The sequence below is a fragment of the Calliphora vicina genome, chromosome 1 (assembly GCF_958450345.1).
Source record: "Calliphora vicina chromosome 1, idCalVici1.1, whole genome shotgun sequence".
Classification (NCBI taxonomy): Eukaryota; Metazoa; Arthropoda; class Insecta; order Diptera; family Calliphoridae; genus Calliphora; species Calliphora vicina.
Genome location: NC_088780.1, coordinates 56,799,584 through 56,820,715, shown reverse-complemented (window position 1 = coordinate 56,820,715; position 21,132 = coordinate 56,799,584). Strand labels below are relative to the sequence as shown.

Genomic DNA, 21,132 nt, shown 5'->3' with positions numbered 1-21,132 from the left:
TTGTCAGACTCTGAGCAACTTTTCTAAAGAAACGATTGTCAGACTCTGAGCAACTTTTCTAAAGAAAAGATTGTCAGACTCTGAGCAACTTTTCTAAAGAAAAGATTGTCAGACTCTGAGCAACTTTTCTAAAGAAAAGATTGTCAGACTCTGAGCAACTTTTCTAAAGAAAAGATTGTCAGACTCTGAGCAACTTTTCTAAAGAAAAGATTGTCAGACTCTGTGCAACTTTTCTAAAGAAAAGATTGTCAGACTCTGAGCAACTTTTCTAAAGAAAAGATTGTCAGACTCTGAGCAACTTTTCTAAAGAAAAGATTGTCAGACTCTGAGCAACTTTTCTAAAGAAAAGATTGTCAGACTCTGAGCAACTTTTCTAAAGAAAAGATTGTCAGACTCTGAGCAACTTTTCTAAAGAAAAGATTGTCAGACTCTGAGCAACTTTTCTAAAGAAAAGATTGTCAGACTCTGAGCAACTTTTCTAAAGAAAAGATTGTCAGACTCTGAGCAACTTTTCTAAAGAAAAGATTGTCAGACTCTGAGCAACTTTTCTAAAGAAAAAATTGTCAGACTCTGAGCAACTTTTCTAAAGAAAAGATTGTCAGACTCTGAGCAACTTTTCTAAAGAAAAGATTGTCAGACTCTGAGCAACTTTTCTAAAGAAAAGATTGTCAGACTCTGAGCAACTTTTCTAAAGAAAAGATTGTCAGACTCTGAGCAACTTTTCTAAAGAAAAGATTGTCAGACTCTGAGCAACTTTTCTAAAGAAAAGATTGTCAGACTCTGAGCAACTTTTCTAAAGAAAAGATTGTCAGAGTCTGATCAACTTTTGAAAAGAAAATATTCTCACAGTCTGATCTACTTTTCTAAAGTAAATATTGTCAGAATCTGATCTACATGTCTGAAGATATAATAGCCAGAATTAGATCAACTAGAGTAAAGTTTATCAGAACCTGAGTAACAAAATGGAAATTTTCATATATTATCACCATTTTTCTTCGAGTGTTTAAAAATAAGTCAATGCTCACTGGAAATCTTTGAGAGCAAAAAATTATTACAATAAAGACAAGAGCTAAAAAATGTATGATTATTTTTACACATTTTCTCTGTAACATTGAAAATTGGCAAGATGAAAAAACTAACGGTAGTTTAGACTTGTCTGTAATAAACTGGTTTCGATTAAGAAGCTAAAGATCTATAAACTTTGTAGAAAATATACATTCACCAACCAACAACTGGTAAAGACTGGGTACAAAAATCTAATAAATGCAAAGCTTTCTGAGCCAACATAAACATCTATGTTGGGTTTTATTTAGTAATTGTTTTTGAGAAAGAAAATTACAAACAGAAAGAGAGGAAATAAAGAAGTTTTTGTTGTTTTATAGAGCAAAAGATGATAATGATGTTGCTTCTATCTGCTACTTACTATCAGGGCTATCGGATGTGGTGATTTCTGTACAACCGTGGAGATTTTTAAACGTCTTTGGCGGTGAACCAGATATCCCAGATACATACATATGTATATAGTGAAATATTAGTAATTCATTATTATATGTAACTGTGTTTAAAAATGTTTCTAAGTCATTTCCATGAATGATAGAGTGATTCCTAAAAGTGGGGTTCAGAATATTATTATGTTGTAGTAAAACATGCAATCATGCTACATTTACAGCTCAATAGTCGGAAAAAGTGTTTATATTTAGGTGCTTATATAAGTCAAAATATATTTTGGTGATTTTTGGCTAATTTTTTTTAAGCAAAATGTTGACAATTTCGAACATAGAATTAGACTAAGAAGGTGAACAAAATTCTGAAAACCCTGGTTACTATTGTGAATGTTTACCCAGTTCTATAGTTATTTTTTTGCTTCATTATTTAACTGATCATTGGCTAAATACATGTAGTAACAGAAGGAAGGAAGGAATGAATTCATACCTTCTTTATTCTAACCATATTTGTTGGGTACAACTTGACTAAGTATGTTTTGTATCTGCCAGTTATATATCTTTGTCTTTTGTCTTATAATATTAAGTCTTACTTTAAATCTTGTTGTTGTTGTAAACATTCTATTCTATACATGGATGAAGCAAATATAGACACACAAAACTAACAACAACAATATAAAAAGATTCTCTATTGTACGAAATTATATTCAATTTTGTCGTTGTTGTTCTTGTTGTGCGAGTAACTTAATATAAAATAACAAAATACGTTAAAAAAAAAGAAAAACAACTACAATATAAATCTAAAAAGCTTAAAAGAGTTTTTACGTTAAAAGTCATTTACCTTTTGGTAACAAACCAAAAAGAAAAAAAAACTGAAAAGAAAAAGAATACTAAAAAGGGTTTTAGATGTTTCTTTTTGTTATATTTTCATATAATTTAGTTATTCTTTTATAATAAAGTTATTTCCAAATTTTGCTGTTTCTATAAGGAAAAGATTTATGAAACCATTAGACAATAGATTTTATTATTAATGGTTTTATATGATTTTTCTAATGTTTAGTCTCTCAATAAGGTGACAAATTATTTTGATGGTAATAGTTAGCGTGCCTTAAATTCGGGGAATTTATTTCAATAATATAAGAGTAGTATGAGGGCTATACAGAAAGTCGTTGCAAGGCAGTTAACTAGAGTGTCCAAAAAACCGACAAATTTAAAAAACCGGTTCACCGTTTTATATTAAATTTTTATTTAATGGAAATTTAGCATTTTTGAATTCGTTGTACAATCATTTTATATCTTTTAAAATATGTTGTCAAATACTACAATTTTCTATAAAATAAATCAATATTTTTAAAAATGGTATCAAAGATTTTCATAAATATGTTTGAATGAGCTTTAGAAAATATATTTCATTAAAACAGGTCCACCGTCTTACTAAAACCGGTTTGTCAAAAAAGCTAAAAGTTAAAAAAACCGAAACCGTTCGAGTTTACAAAGATGAAAAAACCGGTTGACCGGTTTTGGGTACAGTTAAGTCTGAGTAACTTTTCTAAAGAAAACTTGATCAGACTCTGAGCAACTTTTCTAAAGAAAACTTGATCAGACTCTGAGCAACTTTTCTAAAGAAAACTTGATCAGACTCTGAGCAACTTTTCTAAAGAAAACTTGATCAGACTCGGAGCAACTTTTCTAAAGAAAACTTGATCAGACTCTGAGCAACTTTTCTAAAGAAAACTTGATCAGACTCTGAGCAACTTTTCTAAAGAAAACTTGATCAGACTCTGAGCAACTTTTCTAAAGAAAACTTGATCAGACTCTGAGCAACTTTTCTAAAGAAAACTTGATCAGACTCTGAGCAACTTTTCTAAAGAAAACTTGATCAGACTCTGAGCAACTTTTCTAAAGAAAACTTGATCAGACTCTGAGCAGCTTTTCTAAAGAAACCTTGATCAGACTCTAAAGAAAACTTGATCAGACTCTGAGCAACTTTTCTAAAGAAAACTTGATCAGACTCTGAGCACCTTTTGTAAAGAAAACTTGATCTGACTCTGAGCAACTTTTGTAAAAAAAACTTGGTAACTTTCTAAAAAAAACTTGGTTAGACTCTGAGTATTGTTACAATCTAAGCAATTTTGCTAAAGAATAAATTGTTACAAAATGAGCTACTTTTCTGAAGAACAAGTTTTATAATGAAAAGTTTGTCAGTTTCAAGATTTCTAACGAAAATATAGTCAGTTCTGAGCAACTATTTTAAAGTAAAGATTGTTAAAATATATCCTGGGCTTATATTCGATAAGTTATATCTGAAGTTTAGAATCCAGGCATTTTGTCAAGAGGACAGCTTTTGAAATTTCGTATTGTATTGAATTGACAATTTTATGCTGCTGAAATATAGGAAGTTAAAATGTGCAATTAGTTCCTTGAGGCTAGAAAATTAAAAAAACAAGCATTTTATATGTATATATTCTTCGTTTAAAAAAGATAAACTCTTTTAATTTTTTATTTAGTAGAAAAGTTTGTTTGTACATACTTCAAAAATAAACATAATTTTCATTCTGATGATTTAAAAGATGACAATTTCCTCCCACACACACACAAGTCTAATAAATAGACGCCAACATACTTATGGATTTTCCATATTAATGTAAAAATAAATTTCTTTTGCCTAGTTTTAGGCGAGATTTTTAATGTGTATTTTAAAACATGATTGTAGCTACCTACTTCCGGGTACATTAATTAATAACTTTTGTAGAGTGTGTGAGTAATTTAATGATAGTTAACATACGTTTGGTTACACTGTTCTCGGAATTTATATTAATTCTGCAAAGAAAATTTTATTTGAACTATGGTAATTCTGATTATGTATTCTTTTTCCCCTTCTTGTTTTAACAATTATTTTCCAAGAATTGTTCATTTATTTTTACGTATTATTTTGCCGCAATTCTAGACAACTTGTTGCTCGTATTTTGTTTCATACATAAATAAAAAATTAATTAATTTTTTCTTTGCTGCTGTTGTAATTGAATTTATATTTATATAAAACTACCACGAGTACTACAAGATGTTGTTACAATTTTCAGTTCTTTTCTCGGTAGTTTATTTCTTTTTTTGTTGTACTATTTATTATTGCATTAAAGATAAACAAAATAAAATGAAAAGCAAAAAAATGCCCTGAGGTAATAACTTCAAAACTAAAGCAGTTAAGGCATTGAAGCATTAAAGACTCGTAGCCAAACACACGCACATGCTGTGTAGAACGGGCAGCGTAAACCAAGCAATAACCACCACCAACCTGTTAACTGGCAACTGCAGACTGGCAATTTTCATAAAGAAAATATAAATAAAATATTGTTTTGGTTACATTTATTCTCAAAGAGATGTTTTTTCAGTTGTCTGCAGTGTTGCCATAAATTTTTTGAAGAAAACTTTTTATTTCTAAAAAAAAAACTTTTTTTTCAACAAAAAAACTTTTTTTAACTACATACATACTAAAATTTCAAAACCCAATTCGTACATATAATTGGACTGAGATAATTTATGTGAATTTAGTGGTGGAGACACTTCAGCTCCTAAATAAATCAATTACCATATTTAGTAAATGAATTTGGGAACATCATTTTGAAATAAACGGTTCAACTTATTGATATCATAAATTTACAATTTTCCAAAAAACTTTTTTTTAAAAAAATAAAACTTTTTGCATCTCAAAAACCTTGCAAAAAAAGGGAAAACTTGACATATGGTAACGCTGGTTGTCTGATTAACTAATTAAAGAGCGAGATATTTGGTTATAAGAGTAATTTCATTCAAACTGGGCATGCTTAGGGGAGACATATAAAAATCATAACAGAGACTAATTTTTAGGGGGATATGTGTGATAGAGTGAAAGAGAGTGAGTGGAGCAAATAAAAGTCTCCACTTGAAAGCAACAGTTTTGTTTTGATTTGTTTTAACCACCATAATAAATTTAATTTAAGAGAGCAAAGAGCTGGTTATTTAGCTGGCAGAGAGGGTGTGTCTCGTTTTGCTGTTTTTGTTGTGGAAAAACTCTACACTTATCGAAAAGAAAATTCGTAGAAATTTTCTCAGAATTTTCTTTTTACATAGAATGACATGTGTTTTGGGTTTCCTTTGTGCTGGCTTAAGAGAATTTGTGTGGCCCTGTTTCTGCTCTTAACGTTTGAAAATGTATTCAGTTATTTTTGGTGTGTGGCGTTGTTCTTGTGTGTTTTGATTTTTCAAACGCATTTGTAAAAAATATCTTTTGGCTTAACTTCAGTTCGCGATGGAACATTGAACATTACGGTTCGCATCTAAGAGAAATTTTACGTGACGACGGGTTCGTTTTTAATTTTTTGTTTCAAATAAATAAAGAAAAAAAGTAATTTTTGAAAAAAATAATTAAAAAAAAGTTTTAAAATTAATTATATGGAATAATATTTACGCAAGAAAACCAGTGTTTGAATAGAAAATAAATCTAAAATTTTTTAATATATTTTTCCAAATTTTTGGTTTCTTATTAATAAATTAAAAGTTAATATTTAAATTTAAAAAAAAAATATTGAATTTATTGTAAAGCAAACAAATCAAAAACATATTGTGCCTAAATTTGTATAATTAAAATCAAATATCCCTTTAAGTAAAAAAAAAATAATTAAATATTTAAAATCTCAAACAAAAACAAAGAATTTCAAAACTCTAAAATTATACTTTCAAAAGTTAAAAAACTGTTTAAGAATTGTCAAAAATACATGAAACTATTTAAAAAATCTTTTGTTAAGCATAGATTTTCTTTAAAAGAAACAGCTGAAAGCGCCTAAAAACACACTTGTTGAATTCGTTTCAAAAAAACAAATTTTCTTAAATATCTCTGAAAACTCTTTACATTTAACAAAATATAAAAAAGCTAGTGAAGACCGCTAAAAATATACTTTGAAAAATAGTTTAGTTAGTTTCATATGAAAAATTTTCTTTGAAAACTAAACATTTTAAAAGAACTTAAGACCAAGTAATAGTTCCGTTATTTTTTAATTCTGTATAAAACAAATTTTAATACCACGAAAAGCATTCAAATCTAAACATATAATACCAACGCAAACCTTTGAGAATATTCACTGTAATTGGCAGACAATTTTTGCAAAAATAACCTTTTGTAGTTAAAAAAAATCTAAACTTATAACCGCCTAAAAGTATGCAACATTAAAAATAAAACCTTCAAAAGAAGCATCAAAACAATTATAAAGTTTTCAAAAGCTCTACCAAACACAATTTACTCTATCCTCAAGCGTTAAGCGCCTAAAAGTATAACACATTTTTCAAAAAGTGCACAAAAACTGGTAAATTTTTCTCAAGTGTTTCAATTTTAAATAAAAGTGATTTACGGCAAAAACCACAACATTTTCTTTGGCCACCTAAAAGTATGCAACAATTTCGTTTCCTTAAATTTATGCTAAAAGAAATATTTAAACATATTTTAAGCTTAATTTAACTTGATTACAAACAAAATAAATTGCGAAAACCAACACAGAATTTCATTATTAAACGCAGAAGTGTTTGTATTACGTGCTTGAATGCCATTTAAAAAGATTTTATGTTGAAAATTAAATAAAGTGGATTTTAAATATTAACAACAAAAACAAAAAAAAATACAAAAATTAAAACCGAGAGGATAAATAATATTCTGTGAAACTGAAACGTGTCACATTTTATTACAAAATAAACAACAGCAACAACCAACAAAAATCCATTATCATAGTGAATGAATGAAAATGACTTGCTTGTTTCAAGACTCACAAGCATTGCAGGATTAAAAAAACAAAAAAAATTACAACCAGGATACAATACCAACAATAACTCCGCTATTTTTTTTGTTCGCGCACAGGATTAAATCCAGCTTATAACACACAATTCATAATAACAGCAACCATCAGTAGCAACAATTTCAAGCAACTGCAAGTTGATAAAAAAAGCAAAAAACAAAGAGAAATATAATTAAAAAAGTATTCATTTATATGTATTTAAAAATAAAATTAACAAAAGAAGTGTTTACAGTTTTATCAAAATATTAAAAAATAACTATAACATAAAACAGCAAAACAAAGAAAATAATACAAAAAGAAATTATTTATTACAATCAAACAACACCGGAAGTTGCATATAAAACCATTTAAACTTTATCAAAGAATTAAAACATCCACAAACAAAAAATAACTTACACCAAAAAATTATTGAATTATTTTTTTTCGCCTTAAAACCCAGAAAATTAACTGTCAAACATGGTGGTTTTAGAAACAGCCACCGCCCTATTGGGTGGCCCCTATGCCCAGGGTGCGCCCGCTTTAAAAATGGTACAAAAACGTTACATTGGATTACATCAATGGTTGGGACCACTACGCTCTAAGGAACTTAAGGAACATATTGTAAGTTTTCCTGAACAAAATCGTTTTTTTTAAAAACAACAAGTGTTTATTTATTGCTGGAGTTTTATTGTTCTTCTTTTGGGAGAGATATTTAAAAGAAATTTTGTTTTCCTATGAGATGTATTTTATTGTTTTGTTTTTTTTGCTGAACTAGACCTGTTTGATTGATTGTTTTTCTGTGGACCTTTTTTATTGTATTTCTCTGTTGCCTTTCCTTCTTGTATTTTTTTATATATCAAGTGATATGTGCTGAACAATTTTAATGTTAATTTGTTATAATTTCTTCCAAATATCTCTATAAAAAATTAACGCAACATTTTTAAGATTCAAAGGAGTATTTTCTCTAGAAAATTTCCGTCAATTCTTTAGGAAAATTTCTGAAAGCCTGAGAATATATTTTCATTTCAAAAGCTGCTCAGAGTCTCATAATATTTTTTTAAAAAAAGTTTCTCAAGGTCTGATATTTTCTTTTGAAAAGCTTATCAGATTCAAAAAATATTTTCTTAGGAAAAATTCTCTGGCTATATGTTCAAGTTGCTCTGGTCATATTTTCATTAGAAAAGTAGGTCAGATCCTAAAAAGGATTTCTTCAGAAAAATTGATCAGATGCTACATAGAATCTCTGACATTCTTCATTAAACAATTTATTGAGTTGCTGTGAATATTTTTTTCAGAAAAGTTCTTCAAAATCTTACAATATTTTCATTAGAAAAATTGCTACAACTTCAACAATATTTTCTTAAAAAAATTTGGTCCATATCTGACAATCATTACTTTATAAAAGTTACTCGGAATCTGACAATATTTTCTCTAGAAATGTTGCTCAGAGTCTGACAATCTTTTCTTTAGAAAAGTTGCTCAGAGTCTGACAAGTTGCTCAGAGTCTGACAATCTTTTCTTTAGAAAAGTTGCTCAGAGTCTGACAATCTTTTCTTTAGAAAAGTTGCTCAGAGTCTGACAATCTTTTCTTTAGAAAAGTTGCTCAGAGTCTGACAATCTTTTCTTTAGAAAAGTTGCTCAGAGTCTGACAATCTTTTCTTTAGAAAAGTTGCTCAGAGTCTGACAATCTTTTCTTTAGAATAGTTGCTCAGAGTCTGACAATCTTTTCTTTAGACAAGTTGCTCAGAGTCTGACAATCTTTTCTTTAGACAAGTTGCTCAGAGTCTGACAATCGTTTCTTTAGAAAAGTTGCTCAGAGTCTGACAATCTTTTCTTTAGAAAAGTTGCTCAGAGTCTGACAATCTTTTCTTTAGAAAAGTTGCTCAGAGTCTGACAATCTTTTCTTTAGAAAAGTTGCTCAGAGTCTGACAATCTTTTCTTTAGAAAAGTTGCTCAGAGTCTGACAATCTTTTCTTTAGAAAAGTTGCTCAGAGTCTGACAATCTTTTCTTTAGAAAAGTTGCTCAGAGTCTGACAATCTTTTCTTTAGAAAAGTTGCTCAGAGTCTGACAATCTTTTCTTTAGAAAAGTTGCTCAGAGTCTGACAATCTTTTCTTTAGAAAAGTTGCTCAGAGTCTGACAATCTTTTCTTTAGAAAAGTTGCTCAGAGTCTGACAATCTTATGATCATCGTTTCTTTAGAACAGTTTCTGAAAATTTGGTTTTTAGAAACGATTTTTTTCTCTAGAAAAGTTCTTCGTATTCCCTAAATATCTTTATTGTGATCATTCAATTATGATAAGACTTGTTCAGATTCAGAAAAAAAAAAATTGTAAAGTTGCTCAGATTCTGGTAATCTTTTCTTTTAAAATTTGATCAGATTCCGGCCAGACAATATTACGTCTGAAAAAGTTTCTCGTATCGTTGCTTTGAAAAAACTGCTTAGATTCTAACAATATTTTCTTAAGAAAAGATAATAATAATTTTCTTAAAAATATATTAAATAAAATATTTCTTAATGATGATGAATTTGTCGAAAATTTTAAGTTTTTTGAAAAGATTAAGTAATTAAAGTTAATTAAAATATTATTTAACATGTTTTAAGTTATTTCTTTAAAGAATACAATAGATTATTAACAATTTAACTTGAAACTTTGTTGATTCATTGCACCTAAAGATGTCATCTTTAAAAACAATTTTGTTTACCCTGTACTGAAATATTTTTTTTTAGATATTTGTTTGCTTATTATTTGCTATAAAACGTAGTTTAGTTAAATTTGATTTAAATTAAATTAGTTTTCAATAAAAATGTAAATTTATAACAGATCAACTCTTTTCAAAGTCAAATATTCGAACTATACAATAATGTATATATGTATGTAGTAGCTTTAAACAATATTTACATACTAAACTAATACATATATTAAATGATTTTGAAATTTTGTTTATTGACAAAATGATGAAGAACAAAAAAGAAAAAACTACATACAATATTTTGTCAAAAAATATTTTATATATTTTTTAGTTTTGAATAATTTATTGACCAATTAACCCAAAAGACAAACAGTATGCGCTTAGTCACCTTATTTTACGGAGTATAAGAAAAGTTTTTGTCGATGAACAAACTATTTTTTGGGGCTATAAATTTTAAACATAAGAGCGTCATGGCTAATCAAAATATTTAAAATACAATAGTTGTAAAATGGAAAAAAAATTGTTTAAAAATGTTTTTGTTCAAAAATAAATTGGAAATATCAAAAGAAATGTTAGCAAAGTGTTGCAGTATATTTTTTTTTTTTGTAATTTTTCCACAAAAACAAACAACACCAAACACCCTACTTAATCGTTGGGGTGTTGTGTAAAGGTGTATCCATATGTAAATGAGTAAAAGAGTGCATCTTTACATCAACATCATCATCATTATCTTTATGTAAAAATAATGTCTTCTTGTTACTCCTTCACTCTCTTCTCTGGCAATAATGATATTTCTCTATTAAACAGCAACAACACAACAGTATAAACAACAACACAACTAAACAAAACAAACAAAAAAAGTATAAACACAACAGCAACAACAGCAACACTTCGTAATTGTACTCGTACTTAAACACACTCAGTGTTTTTTGTTGTTGTTTTGTTTTTGTACGTAATAAAAATGTGCATCCATGCGTAAGATGTCATAGAAACACGTAACAAGTGTCATGCACTTCATACGTCATTTAGACTCACTCGTGTAGTCTCTAAAAACCCTAAACACTTTTTTCCTCTTTTTTTATACATTTATTTTTTTATATAAAATAACAGCAACTAAAAAACACTTGATATTGTATGATATGTAGTCGGCTGTGTGTAAAATTGTGTGCATGATGAACAAGAAAATGACTGAACTTTGTGTTGTTTTTCCTTTTTATAGGGTTGTGCAAAAAAAAAAATGCGCGACTAGATAGATTGAGTGAAAAGAAAAAAAAATTATAAAATGAATGTAAAAAAAATAAAGTGGCAAAAAGAATTTTAGTTCTGCTCCTGTGAACGAGCAAAATAAGATTTTGTTTTCCCCCCTTTATTGAAGTACATTGAAAAGTGTGTTTAGTTCATAGAATGAAACGTTTAAGGTGAAACATAAAATTGCAATTGAGAAAGGTGTGATAATGTTTCCATACACAACATTTTACACTTGTGTATTCATGAATAAACTAAATAGAACTTGTGCTTCAAAAGCGGATATGATGAAAATCGATCGGTTTCAGAAAGATCAATTTGAAAGAGTGTTATTAATTTCGTTTCAACTATAATTTTTTAACTAATGGATTATTATTTCCTTACAAATCACAAGCCAGATGACAAATGTCAAGTAATTTAAAATAATTTATTCAACAAATGTGTTAACATTTTTTTCGGAAAGTCATCAGATTGGCAGAAGTCATCTGATTATGTAGGTCAGCATTTTGTCGATTTTTACCTCAAAACTAGAATTGTTCATATAAAATTCCGATATTTAGCTTTATTCTGTAAAATATTTGAGTTGAGCTTTTATATAGTACTTTAACAAGAACGTAAGGATTCCCTTTGGGATTTTTAATACAAAATAACTAGAGTCCGACTGCAACTGGAGGTTTCAGGCCGAAACCGAACCAAACAAGTAAGAGAGCTATATTCGACTGTGCCGAATCTTATATACCCTTCACCAAATTTTACTTCAAAATACAAATTTTAAATATTTTTAGGTAAACAAAATTATTTGTTTAATTTTTTTTGAAAAAAAAAAAATTCGTAATGTTATTTTAATTTTTTTTAAATTTTAAAAAATTTGTTTGTTTTTAATTTTTTTTTTGTGAAAAAAAATCGGGTTAAAAAATATTTTTCCGATTTTGACCCATTGTAGGTCCAACTTACTATGGTCTTATGTACGTTGTTGCTATCTCAGCCATTTGTGGACCGATTTTAGGAAACTTCTCGAAAGCATGTCTGACAGAAGTATTGAAGATTTGGATTCCGAAGATATCTGGGGTCTTCAGAAAATTGATTTCAACAGACAGATAGACTGACGGACATGGCTTAATCGGCTCCGCTATCTATAAGGATCCAGAATATATATACTTTATAGGATCGGAAAACTATATTGTGGAAATTACAAACGGAATGACAAACTTATATATGCCCTTCTCACGAAGGTGAAGGCAATTTGCTGACTCTAGTTATCTTGTTTTTTATCTGAATCAGAAATTTTTTTGCAGAGAATATGTTTTCTTTTTGTTCTCAAAACTTGTTTCTTCTTTAAAATACCACAATCTATGATTTTTTTTTGTAAAATTTCAGTATTTGTCGAAATGTTTCCCGAATACACAACTATAGTGATATGAGGTTTTTTTGGTCTTATAAATTTCATAAACCTATGGCCCTGAACAGGGGAAAAAAGGTAAAAAAAAATCGATTCTTTGAGATTTTGATCTTGAAAATTAAGTTTTTATGATTTTATATGTTCTTTATGACAAGGGCTACAACTTTGCCTCAGAGAGTAAATCAAAATTCCGAACTGTTTGCAAGACAAGAGCCTGGGAAAATTATAACTTTTTTGCAAAAATGACACCGAGGCCCCAAATCTTTCGGAGCCCATAAAAAAAAGTGCATGACTTTGAGCACGTAGTGGTGTCCGTATATGGTTATTTTTTTCGTGTTGCACTGTGTTATTAAAAATGTTCCTTAAATATACTTAACCCTTAAATTTCTTTATTAATTTATCATTATTTTTCCTATATCCTATTCTAGTAATTATTGCCTGTCGCCTAACGTTATAATTGTGTTTATTTATATTTACAAGTGTGTGTTTAATTATGTGTGTCTGTTTGATTAAGTATCGTCCATGTTTATGTAGGTGGGGATTCTCTTGTCTCTTGTAAATTTGTACCAAGTAATTTAAGGTTGTGCTCTGCGATGGCCCTCTCCTTCTCAGTTGTGTGATTTTAGGTTTGTTGTTGTTTTTTTTGGTTTGTTTAGAAAGGGTAGGAAGACATATTGTGAAATCAATGTTTGGGGCGGACATTTTTTAAAATTATGATTATATTCTGACTTTTAATTAGTGTTGTCTATTTGTTTTATTTTCCACTAGAAATTATAACAATTTTCTGTGATTTAGTAGATAGAAAGGGAGGAGTTCTTTTTAATAACAAGATTTTTCATTTGAATTAGAGTCTGTGCAATATATATGTTTTTGATAGTATAAATGTTTTTTTTTTGTATTGGGATTTTCTTTAAATAAAAGTTTTCAGACTATCTTTTATGAGCTTTTTTTTAGCAATACATAATTTTAACTTATAAAATATTTTAAATATTATTTTAAATTTCTTTAATTTTGTTTTCGCTTTTTCCTTCAATTTTACAATACTTTTTTTTAAACTCTTGTGTAAATATCCATTATTAATTTGATTTGATTCGAATTCATTTCGTGCTAAACTTAAAAACATGTTTAAGTGTTGAATTCAGTTCATCATAAACTGGCTGATGTTTTTTGTTTTGCACTGAGCTGCTGCTACTGCCCAGCATTATGATGTACTGGCTCATATCATGCCACAATCATCATGTATCATCCTCAATTTAGTAAAGAAAAAAAATGGTTTAGTTTTTGCCATTCTTCCTTCATATTTGTGTTTCATAGTTTACAAAATTAAACGTCATCATCAGCAGCTTTATTTAGTTGCAATGTGTTTTTTTTTAATTTTTTTAATTTTTGTATTTTTTAACATGAGTCCATAGTTTTTTGTTTTGCTAAATTAGTGCAAAGCTTTTGAAATTCACTCATTTGGAAAGATATAAAAACAAATTTATACAAATGCATCTGTACAGTAGCAGTACTTTGCTTAAAAGTTGCAAAAAAAATAAATTTCATGAAAAACACATATTTTTTTTTTAAATATAAAAAAAACTGTGTAAAAATTCTTAAAATCAAAGTGCAAACGTCAGCATAAATATTTTGAATGTTTGTTATATTTGGAAATTTGTTAAAAACAAAAGACCAAAAACCCTCAATAATTATGAAATATGTATCAAATATCTATTTATTTTCCAAAAATATTGTTAAATAAGGGAAAGTAGAAAATTTAAAAGAATGCAGAATATGCAGCTTTAAAAATGCAGACAAAAATTATTATCAACAGTATTTTTATTTAATAAAGAGACTGAAAGAGACAGTGCACAATGGGTCGTTCTGCATGATAATTTATGATAAATATGTAGCTTATAAACAACTCTTCAGATTTCTTTGAAATTAGAAAAGTTAATAGAGCGGGAGTTGGGCTTTCAAAATATTGCCTTTGGAGTTATGAGTTTTCAACACAGACGGCTCTACAGCGTGGCAATGTAGACCACATCTACATAACAGATTTGTTTAATGCTTTTTGTTTCTTAAATATTAATTCAAAATCTAGCATTCATTGTTTTTTTTGGCTTCAACCTCTAAATAAAACTCTAGACTCCTTAACCTATCGCCATTTTCTTGACGTTATTGTCTTGTGAATAATCCTATTGCAAGTTTTATGTTTCTCATCTCTCTATAAGAACTTAAATCTTAATATTCATATCTTAGCTTTTGAAAATTGTTTTTGTTGCAGCATATTTTCTAAGGTAACTTAGCTATAAACTCGATACAAGGTGTTCGTTCTAAGACAGTCGTCAAAAAAAATGTACGAGTACAGCTAGTAGAGCTGTTCTTTGTATATTGTACATAGATACTCCAAAAAAACAAAATAACTTAAAATGAACTGTCTAACTGTCTGTCTATTCAACCAAAGTATTTATAATACAATATATTGTTTTACTTGCAACAAAAGTGAGGTAGAGAGAAAGGGGTTCCTTTTACCAGCCATCCATCCATCCATCTAGGCAACCAACATAGCTTGTATATAGTTTTTCCAAAGCCCAGCCATAAGTCCGTTTGTCTGTCAGCCAGCTAGTCAGTCAGTCAGTCACTCTGTCTAAGCATCTCTTTGTATCTGTCCGTCTTGCTGTTTGTAATGTTGTGCTTGCCTATGTCTTGTTAAGTTTCCTTCCTCTATTGGGTTCTTTTTAGTTTTTTTTTCTGTTCATACTGTTTGACATTTTTATATAAAAATTGTAAAGTTTTGTAAAAGAAAATGAGAACTCTTTGGCTGCATACTTTTTTTTTTCTTTTAGTTTTTTGTGAATTTTTAATATGCAACAGCAGCAGTTGCAGTAAGAGTTAGTTGCAAGAGTATATGTAGTTAGTTGTTGGCCGCATCTGATGTGAACTACTTTGACTAACTAGTGGTGGCTGCTTGATGTTTTTCTTCTTCAGTTTTAGCAGATTTCAGTCATGTTTTTCGTTTTTTTTTACAACTTTTTTTTGTTGTTGTAAATTTGAGTTGTTTATTATAATTTGTGTATTACTTGGCATAGTATCTTTATACGCTGTAAAGGTTTATGTTTTTCATTTTTAATATTTAGTTTCTTTTTCTTTTTTATAACCTTTTAATGACAATGAAATACTTTTTTAAACATCTCCCCCTCATGTTAAGCAACCGTTTTCATGTTTATTAATTGTTCGTTAAGGCTTTAAATTTTCTGGAATATAAACTATTCAAAATTACTTTAAGTGCAAAAGCCTACTCTGCTAGGGAACCAAAGGCATAGAGGATATACATAGAACGGAAACTCGGCTTTCAGTGACCTAACTCAGTTGTTAGAAACCTATGTGGTGAGAATGTATTAGTTAAAAAAAAATTATTTTCCGCTATATGTTTCTCTATGACCAAAATATTGTATATAACTAACCAGCTACAAACTTCAGGGCTATGCTGACTTCTGGATCTGTTTCCATTTCAAACTCGACTACACAGCGAGACAAAATAAAAATCTTTTAGATCGGAAATGTTATCGATTTTTCAGAACAGTTACTTTTGAAATAAGTTAAATACATGGGGGTGGCATTAACGCTTTTTATAAACCAGCTGGGTAATCTGAAATGTCCTAAGTTTTGAGTAGTTAAGAATTGTTAAAAAGTCACCCTTTCATAACATTTTTTTTCATTCCTTTCATGGAGCGGTATTTTTAAATTCTATAAATTAAACAAAATTTTAATTTGTGGGGGCACATACCTTATTAAGTATATAACGGAATCGATTTAACTATGACTGGTCGTTTGTTCAAAAGGGGTTTTCGAAGCCCAAATATATTATGGACCCTCATGTGGTATCAATATATCAAATATAGTCATAAGAATATTGATATTGAAAATCAGTAAAATCGGCCCATAAGTGACTGTAATCCCCGAAGACATTTTTCTATGAGAGAAATAATATGAAGGCCTTTTTGGGATAAAGAGTAAAAATGTCCTATTTATGTCTATTTTAGATGTTTGAAATTTGGAATAGCGTAACTTTTTAAAGAGAGCAGATTAAATTTTCACATAAATATAAATTATATTTAAAAAAAAACATCCGACAACATAAAATTTCTTGATATTCGTAGTGAGAACTGAATTTTTTTTAAATTTTGTAGGTACGAATTCAGCAACTTTGTGGGCAGCTCACTGGCCTCCATTTCGACTATGAATCCATGTAAATAAAAATGAACTCAAAAACAACTGAGCCCACATTATATATCGGCTTTCCGAAGCTACCACCGAATTATAATTTTACTTTGTGGACTCCATTAACCTTCTTTTTTCATCTTAAACAGACATTTTTTAGGGGAAAATATAACTTCTTGGATTTCATTTATTATAAGCATAATTTTCTTTAAACATTTTATGATCTATGACTTTTCCTTACAAAAGTTTCAGTATCAATATTCGACAAATTTTGCCGAATATTTGACCTAATTTAAAAAAAAATCTGAAAAATCATTGTTTTTCCTATCGTTGTAAAGGGTATATAAGAATCGTTATAGCAGAAAGTATCTCTCCAACATGTTTTTAATCCATTTATGGTGATATAAATGTATAATTCTAAATATGCAGCTAAAGCTAGAACCTCAGACATTTTAACAGGTGCTGCAACAATGTTGCTATTTATCTCTCTGATGTAATTAAAGTAATAATTACAATATTATTTATATATTTCTTTTTTTTATATATCCTCTTATGGCAAATTATGTTTAAGCAATAATGACTTATTTTATGCAAACAATTCCCCAAGAAATTTCCAGTTTCAGCGTTAACGATTTTTGCACACCAATGTTGCAAACTGCAAATGTACATACAACATGGCTGCATTCAACATAACTGCTATTGCTGAAGAAGATGTTGTTATTTTATTTATTTTTTGCTAAATGCTATTTCAGTTTAAAATCTAAACAGTTTTTCTTATTATAAAGTTTTTGTATATTCTTGTTGCTGTTAAGTCATTCCTTTAAAAAAAAAACTGCCATACAAATTGCCGTATGACTTTAGGGAATTCCATTTCCCTCATCATGATGATCTGTTGCACAAACGTCTTGTCGTCTGTAACCTTTGTGTCTGTTGGAAAATGCGTCTGTTTGATGTCTTTGTAGCTTGTTGCAGCAGTATCGTGCTATTGCCCAGCTGCTTTAGAATTAGTCAATACAATGTCGCTATTAGTCAGTAATTTTCACTAATGTTTAATTACTTGGCTGACTCACTGGTTACATTAATCATCCTAAGTAACCTAGCATAATGTCAATTGTCTCTTTAGTGTCTCTAAATAATCTAGAGTGTAGTCACTTTAAACTTGTTATATACCGCCCTTTAGATAGTAGTCATTTTACTTACTAGAAGTAATATATTGGAGTAGCAATTGTCACTAAATGTCCTTTTGTAAGCCGAAGTTAAATCTTTGTAATATATGTAAATAAAATGTCTAGTTTGGAACAATCACCCAGAACTGCTGGGTACTTACCCAGACAGTTCAACCAATACTGCTTCAAAATTGTAGTTTAGTTACAAATGTTGCTATTAAGAGGTGGTAGATGGAAAAAAACTTGACAGACTTGTTGCAAGTTCAAGCCAAAGTACTACACGTAATACAATTTGTGATCTGTGTTGTTAAGAGTTTAAATTGTTAGGGAGGGAGGTAGACAAGATAGTAGTTGTCATAAAAAATGCACAAAAAATTATAGTTTGAATATAGCTTTTTTTAAATACTGAACATATTTTAAAAGAAGAAATTAAATAACATGAAAAATATTAGAACCCAAGTTTGGGTATTTTTTAAATTTTTAAAATGGCCAAGCAAATTGTTAGCTCTTTTCTAGTTTTGTTTGTAGATTTCAATAATGGCAATAAACTGACTTCTGTACCACTTGATAAGACCTACCTACTGTCACTACAAAACTGTAATTACTTCTTCAAATGGCTAAAGAGTATTGAACTTAAATAACACTTAGAATCAGCAGAGATAAATCACTAATAATTCAAACATTTTGTTTGTTTTCGAAACACTTACTTAAATATGACACTTTTTCTTTCTCTTTTACTTTAATTTGTTAAACTTTTATAGCCGGAAAAGAGAAAAGAAAAACATACAACTTCAAATTTCATGCTATAAATTCTTAAAAGTTTGCTTGTTTTTGTTTGTTTGTCAATTTCTTACCAATTTTCCTCCTTTTAGTGCTAATAATTGTCAATATTTATTTTATGTTGCCATCATCATCATCACCAACACTCATGCTTCTCTTAGAAGAGGGAAGAAAACTTTTCACACTTCTTTTTTTCTTCTTCGTTACTTTCAAAAATGACATTTCGAAAGTATGAAAGAACAACAACATTAAACTCCTGAAAAGAAAATGCTAGTAAACATGATAAGTGTCATAAACATTAGCAATAATATTTGTTTCTTTTGTAAAATGATTTTCCAATACGAGTTGTTGCTGTTGTAGCATCTAAAATGGGCAACAACAAAGAAATAAAAAAAAGTTTGTTGGATCAAAACAACAAAAGTAAATAAATCTGGCTAAGAAAAAAGAGAACTTTGAGTAAAAAAGTACTTTTAGGTTTCATTCTCTGAAAAGACAAATGTTCTTTAGAAAGCAATATAAAGATAGAGATGAGGGAAAGTAGATTATTGGAGATTATTTTTGTAATAATCCAGCAAAATGTGAGTTTCTTAAGCTTTAATATTAAATACATTTGATGTAATTTGTAAAACTACTTCGGTTTCTATTAGAGTCTTGAATTGAAATATCGTTCATTTGATATAGTCAAACATATTTCCAAACATCGAGGCAGTCATGGTTTTTGGCTCATATCTTAGCCATTTTTGGACCGATTTTGCTGATTTTATATATATTAAAATTCTTGAACGCGTTGCTGATACATTAACACAAGACTTGGATCTTTAAAACAGATTTGGGTTTCTAAAAGTTGATTTCAACCGACATACATCGTTATATCTATAAGGATCCGGAGTGTCACAAATTATACTCATGAACATTTGTACCTAATATCAGAACTAAATTGCTACTATCGAGTTCCAAATAGCGCCCTTTAAGATTTTGTTGTTATTTGTTGGATTATTTATTTATAAGGACAGAGATTGAAAAATCCTTAAATACGTTTTTCCTTAAAACTTTTAACCCAATAATTTTTTTGATCATGTTCCTTTGTAAAACATGTCAGTTATTCAGCCCAATTATGAATAAAAAATTCCTCGGGAGTTTGTTCCGCGAGATTTTTTCCCATTGAATTTGAAGAGGAAAAATGGGAAAAGGGAAAAAACTCCCGGGGAATTTTTATTCATAATTGGGTTGATTATGTTGAATGTCAATTATGTTCATTTGTTGTTAATCTGATTAAAATGAATGACGAGAAAGAAGTGCGAACTAAAATTATTAAATATTTTCAACAAAACCCAAATTGGTCCTACAAAAAGTTGGACAAACAATCAAAGGTCTGCCGTAAAAATCTGATTCCAATGTTATTAAACAATATCTAGAAAACCTGGTTCAGGTAGAAGGAATATTCATTTTCATACATCCTGTAGTAAAGCAGCATGGATAGCACAGTACTCGGTCTAATTGGTACGAAAAGTTAAAGCCAATGCAGGATTAAAAACATAAAAGGCTTAAAAAGTTCCTGACAGGAATTCTGCTAAAAATTTAGGGGCCAAAGACAGAGCAGGGAAATTGAACTCAAATTTCATAAACAAATATTCCTGCTGCATAATGGATGACGAAACATAGCATGGGGAATTTTTCGCAGCTTCTGGGTCATATTTTTATATTGCTTATGCTCGAGGGAATGTTGAAGAAAAATTTAGGACCCAAAATCAGAAAATTTTCCCGAAAAGTTCTTGGTATATGCAATTGCGGCAAAAGAAGCCAAACATTTGTTATAAATACCGAAATTCATAAGACTTCTTAATGAGTTTTTGGCCTGATTCGGCGTCCAGTCAATATGGTAAGCAGAGTCTTGAGTGGTACAAGAACAATAGTGTGGTATTTGTACCAAGAGAGGCAAATCCTCCAAACTGCCTTGAGCTAAGGCTAGTGGAGAGATATTGGCTCATGTCAACAGAGAATTGAAGAACACAAAAAAGGTGTCCAAAAATGTGGCAGATTTTAAACGGAGATGGACTACCTGTTCGAACAAAAAGCTCTATAACAAGTAAGAGAGCTATATTCGGCTGTGCCTAATATTATATACCCTTCACCAAATTATACTTCAAAATACAAATTTTAAGGCCCTAATTTTGTAAATCACGTCACCAAGTGATATTTATTTTCCAAAGTTGTTTGTTTAATTTTTTGTAATTTTTTTTTTCGAATTATTTTAATTTTTTTAAATTAAATTTTTTTTTTAAATTTTAAAAAAAATTTTCGGTTTTTAAATTTTTTTTTGACCCATTGTAGGTCCAACTTACTATATATGGTCTTTGAAATATCTCTCATAGATATCCATATTGTCTATATTAATGACTTAGTAATC

General features: G+C 29.1%; 1 protein-coding gene across 11 annotated transcripts in view; it reads left to right on the top strand.

Moving 5' to 3' along the window:
* The window catches only part of pum (pumilio), a 560,122-nt gene that overhangs the window by 338,061 nt on the left and 200,929 nt on the right, over positions 1 to 21,132 (top strand). For 2 of the 11 annotated variants that reach the window (XM_065514318.1, XM_065514326.1), the window contains exon 1: positions 7,612 to 7,861. The exons of 6 other annotated variants lie outside the window; for them this stretch is intronic. In XM_065514318.1, coding sequence (XP_065370390.1) covers positions 7,718 to 7,861 — 144 coding nt within the window. In that variant the 5' untranslated portion in view covers positions 7,612 to 7,717. Of the gene's footprint in view, positions 1 to 7,601; positions 7,862 to 21,132 lie in introns of those variants that run through there. 3 more of the 11 variants (XM_065514311.1, XM_065514343.1, XM_065514334.1) reach the window with 3 other exon arrangements.